The sequence below is a fragment of the Aplysia californica genome, unplaced genomic scaffold, assembly GCF_000002075.1.
Source record: "Aplysia californica isolate F4 #8 unplaced genomic scaffold, AplCal3.0 scaffold00147, whole genome shotgun sequence".
Lineage (NCBI taxonomy): Eukaryota > Metazoa > Mollusca > Gastropoda > Aplysiida > Aplysiidae > Aplysia > Aplysia californica.
In genome coordinates, this window is record NW_004797417.1 from 409,169 (window position 1) to 414,168 (window position 5,000).

The 5,000-nt window shown below is 38.6% G+C and overlaps 1 protein-coding gene across 4 annotated transcripts in view; it reads right to left on the minus strand.

Annotated features, from left to right (window-relative positions):
- LOC101860890 (protein F37C4.5) overlaps positions 1-5,000 on the minus strand; it is a 35,545-nt gene that overhangs the window by 28,192 nt on the left and 2,353 nt on the right. For all 4 annotated transcript variants that reach the window (XM_013081824.2, XM_013081825.2, XM_013081823.2 and 1 more), the window contains exons 2-3: positions 3,039-3,218; positions 606-714 (exon numbers count right to left, since the gene is read on the minus strand). In XM_013081824.2, the coding sequence (XP_012937278.1) occupies positions 606-714; positions 3,039-3,214 (285 nt within the window). In that variant the 5' untranslated portion in view covers positions 3,215-3,218. The remainder of the gene's footprint in view (positions 1-605; positions 715-3,038; positions 3,219-5,000) is intronic.

Genomic DNA, 5,000 nt, shown 5'->3' on the forward strand with positions numbered 1-5,000 from the left:
GGGGGGGATAAGCTGGCTTTGGCAAATTACTGCTTTCATACCCCAAATTTTTTATTTTAATCATCATACATTTTTTTAGATGGTAGACCAGCTCCCTACCACTCACTGTTGTTCTTTCTGCAATCAGTTCGTGCATATAGCAGCATTTTAAAAAATGTGATTTTCTCAAAAGTGCTAAAATGGAAGTGGCGGGTTTTGCATCTCAGACCCTCAGATATTATACAAAGTAAAACAGTTCATGCTGGTACAAGATTTAAGATTGCATACAGAAAAATCAGGAATGGTGGACATAATATTGGAGGGTGAGGGTTTGTGGAAAAGACAATTTGTTTTAGTAAGAGTGTTACGGCACTTGCAAAAATCACAAAGTGTCACAGATTAGAGGCGTTACAAGAAAGTAACAGTCACAAAAAAGAAGGAGGAGAGATAAGGATGATAGAAGTTTGATAAGAAAGGAGGGGAAAACAACACCACCAGAGCACTTGCCAATCACTCGCAGAAAAAAAAAAGAGAATTCTGGACGTAGAGTGCCAAAAAAAACATACTCCACAACATAGATACAGAAAGACAGATGGATGTGCACACAAGAAGAACAAGGGACATACCTCTTCAGTCAAAGTCTTCTCCTTCTCTGACATGGATGCTTCATCTTCATTACAATATGTGAACTGGAAACTCACTTCAGCGATTGTGGCTTGGCCCCTGCCTTCCACCCTGACGGTCATCAGAGAGAAATAGGCTGGACTTATAATCATGATAACAATAATGGGAATTTAAACAGCGCCTAATCCCTGGAAGGTTTTATGTGCTGTATGATGCAAAATATTATCCCTCAACTGACAAATCAAAAGGCACAAAATGACTATTCTGAGACCATTTAACGACTCACACATACTACAACACACATACACACACGCACACACATGCAAGGCATACACAATACACACACACAAACACGCAGTGCATACAATATACACACAAACACACATGCAGTGAATGCACACTATTACTTTATTCTACTTTTACGAGCCAGCAACCATCTGAGTTCTAGCCCTCCGGCCTGTTGATGTGGCAAAGAATTTACAGTTTTTATTAGCTGTTTTGTCGTTGTATAGACTAGAGTATTTCCGATGTCTTGGGAGGCAGGTAGGTAGGTAGGTACTACGCAGGTCGCTAAGTGCAGGGCAGGTAAAGAGATGGTGTGATACTGTTTCATCCTGGCAGTCACACGACGGGCAGTCAGATGGGGTATTCTTGCGGATCCTATTTTGGTAGGAATTCAGTGGGATGTGTTGTGTTCGCAGGCAAAAGATTGTGACTTGTTCTCTACTACTCAGGGAATTTAGTGCATCTTTTAAGTAGGAAGCAGTCATGTGTGCAAATACAGTTCTTCCAGTTTTGATTGCCCATCCATTCAGCCACTGTTCCCTGGTATTGTTTGTGATGCTCCCTTTTTGGCAAGGATGTCTGCTCTGTCATTTCCTGGGAAGTTGCTGTGGCCAGGTATCCAAAGTCAGGTTGATGGCATAGGTCTGCAAGAAGGTGCTGATGCTAATTGTTAGAACCACAGATGGGCAGGCTGGGTTTTCGAAATTCATGTTTTCCAAAGCTTGGAGTACTGATTTTCTGTCTGTGAAGATAACAATGTCCCTGATTTTGTCTGGATATATTATAAAGAAAATGTTTCAATGGCGATGGCCTCTGCTTCATAATTGGTACAAGAAGTACCACAAGCATAAAATAGTTCTTCACATGTTTTGTCAGGATGTTCAATTCTTACCCCAAAGCCAGCATTTATAGTTCCCTTGAAGGCTGACCCATCAGTGTACATAATAATATGGATTGAGTTTCTAGGGTAAGAATCAATTGTTTTGAGAGCTGTGGTCTTCAGTTCAACTGGGTCACATTTCTTTTTCACTGCCTCCTTTATAAGGGAAGTTTTGATGTTGGCCTTCTTGATGTTGGTGTTTGGGGGGAGTTCTGGTCTTACGGGTTTCAACATTTCTCTGTTACATGGGAGATGGTGTTTTTCTACAAGTTCAGTGGCTGTGTCAAATATTGATCTTCCATGAATTAGTTTCTTTGGTCGTCTCAGTTCAATTATCTTTCTGTTTGGGTGGTTTTTCTACACATACATAACACACAAAAAGGAGGAAAAATTAACACTGAACTCCAACAGATGCTGTCCTTTCTCCCTTCCACAAGATAAAAACATTTGTGACTAACACAAAACAAGTACCTAATTATGGAAAGTAAAACATACACTGGAGACTCACCATGAAAAGAAAGCTTTTGAAGAATCAAAATAGTTACCTGACCGTCAGAAGCAAGTACAGATGAACCGGCCTCAACAACCACATGTATATTGCCATAAAAAAATTTTAAAATATAGTATACGCAGTTTTTACATTTTACAGGAGAGCCAAAAACTGAATGTTGTTATTAAGTTTTTTGGCTCCCTGTAAAATTGTGAAAATTGTGAAAACTCCACATACTGTATTTTTGAAAATGATGGCAGTATACAATCACCTGTACAAACAGCCACTTACCATTTCCCTCTTGCTCTATTTTTTTACTATTTATAGACAACTATCCCAGACGTCCACTCGTCTAAGACCACCATTTTCCTCCTAGATAATTTTGACTGTACTTTGTTTCTTGGGTATAAAGTTCTGTAGCACCATTATACACAAGAGATCTGGGTTAGACTCTTGAGTGGAAATAAGTTTTACTGAGTATTCTCAACCTTTCTGCCTTTCTGCTCAAAGGATGTATCCCTCTCAGCCTGCCTCCTAAAGATCTTAATTGTGTTGAAGGAGCCATTTATAAAGTCAGCTATATAAAAGAAAAAAAAGTAAAAACTTTTGAGGGAAATTCGGAGCATCATTTCCAACTGACTCAACCTCATTTCTAAGTGCACAAAAATCGTGCCTTTTGTGTTTACCACAAGATAGATAAGTGTATATATATATATATATATTATTTAGAGGCCCAGAAACAAAATGCACATAAAAAAAGAGAAGTACCAGCACACAAACCTGATGGAGTCCTGCTCGATATCGACAAGACCAGTGATCTTCAATTCATTGGTGCCAGCTTTGACAGAAGTCTCAACAGACCGGCTCACTTCCGCCCGATCTTTGAAGACGGTAACGCTAGTGAGTGGACATTTCTCCACTGCCAACTTCACCTCATTGTTTTGCTTCTCTGCCATTTTGCTGGAACAAACATCGTACAACAATATGAAACTTTTGGTCTGCACCTCACCCAACTAGGTTACTGTAAGTCATCTATTTTACTGATCATGAGTATGCATCCAAAGAGCCGTTTTTATTATAGGGCCCAAAGAGAAAAGGTTTTTTATTACTGGATCAAGATTTTTTAAAGAAAAAATACGTTGTTTGGTTGCTGGCCTGCAGAAGTGCCAAGCAAAGTTTCAGTGTGCCAGGATCTGGACAATAGAAATGTATCTTATTTTACCTTTTATCTTCAGTTTCAGTAGGATGGCGGCATTTGCAACACAATAGATCATATAACAAAGAGCCGAAGATTAGAGGCATTACTAAAGAGTAACTCTAACAAAAAGGAGAAGAGATAAGGATGAAGGATGTTTGATGTGAAAGAAGGAGCAAAAATCACACCAGAGTATCCACCAACCACTCACACTGGTAGCAACAGAAAACAAACCGAATTGGTGATACTCACAGAATACAAACAAGTTTGAAAGTCAAAGAGCTCGAAATAAGTACAGAAACTCAATTCAGTCCCATTCACTTCCTCAGTCCTCTTGGGGACATTCAATATGGCAGTCTGTTAAGTGTTCAAGACAAACAAAGGCTCACTTTCACAGGGAATGGTAGACCAAGAAATGAACTTTCAATATATTATATTCCCCTCTGTCTAAGAAGGAATTTTTTTTTCGACTGTAAAACTACAATCTATTGATTTGCAGCAAAAATGAATTAGAAGGCCATATATATCATATTCATGTTCATAATGCAAATACTAGATCTAGATTTAGATAAATAGAATATAGACCTAGATTTAGATCTAGATATCTAGATTTAGATCTAGATATATCTAGATCTAGATCTATATATATAGAAAAAAAGTATCGAAGCAAGTACGGCTAGACAGCCAGTAGTATAGCCGTACTTAGATCTAGACTAGATCTAGGTTTGGCCCTATCGACTCGAACCTGTTGAGTGTACACAGGTCTCATCAGATCTAATCTAGATTTAGTAATTATTCAGGTTTAAATAATGCAAGTCAGAAAGGCACCTTTTGGTTTTGAATGAAATACAAATAGATATCTAGGCCTACTTTTTTAGGCTTTGCAAACTAAAATTTTCATTTACAATTCACTCAGCCATCAAGTACGGCTAGCCTGCCAGTCTAGCCATACTTCTTAGAGGCCCTTAGATTAACATTAGAAAGCAGGGGCGCGCTCATATATGACCTACGCAGTTGCGAGCGCCGTAAAACCCAAAACTACTACAAGAAAGCAGGAGGTTTAAAATAAGGCCGGCACTATTTCTCCGAACGTTCGGGAAAATAAAGCTGGGCACTATTTCTCCGAACACTCTGAAATCACATCCTTTCCCGCAAATTTAGAATATTATATAGATCTATAATTATAGTATAGGCCTACCAAAGATTGTTCGTATACAATATGGTTCAATCGGTCCAAAAAATGTCAGCAGTAAATATTTATATATATAAAGAATGCTACAATTCCAAACAGTTTTTTTGCTACAGATATGACGGTTTGCCTATGAAGGGTGCTGCTCTTAAACGTAATGTATTGTGTTCACTCGTGTGCTGTCTAGATAGATCTAGATCTACGGAGAGTTTTTGATAACGACACATAGAACTGGCATCTGCGGTGGTCACTGCCACGACCAATAATGTACTGACACTGGCAAGCCCCTTAATGTGTGTGATTCCATAATTTACATGTGATATCCTGTGCTTTTTTTTTAAATTACGCACATTTAGGG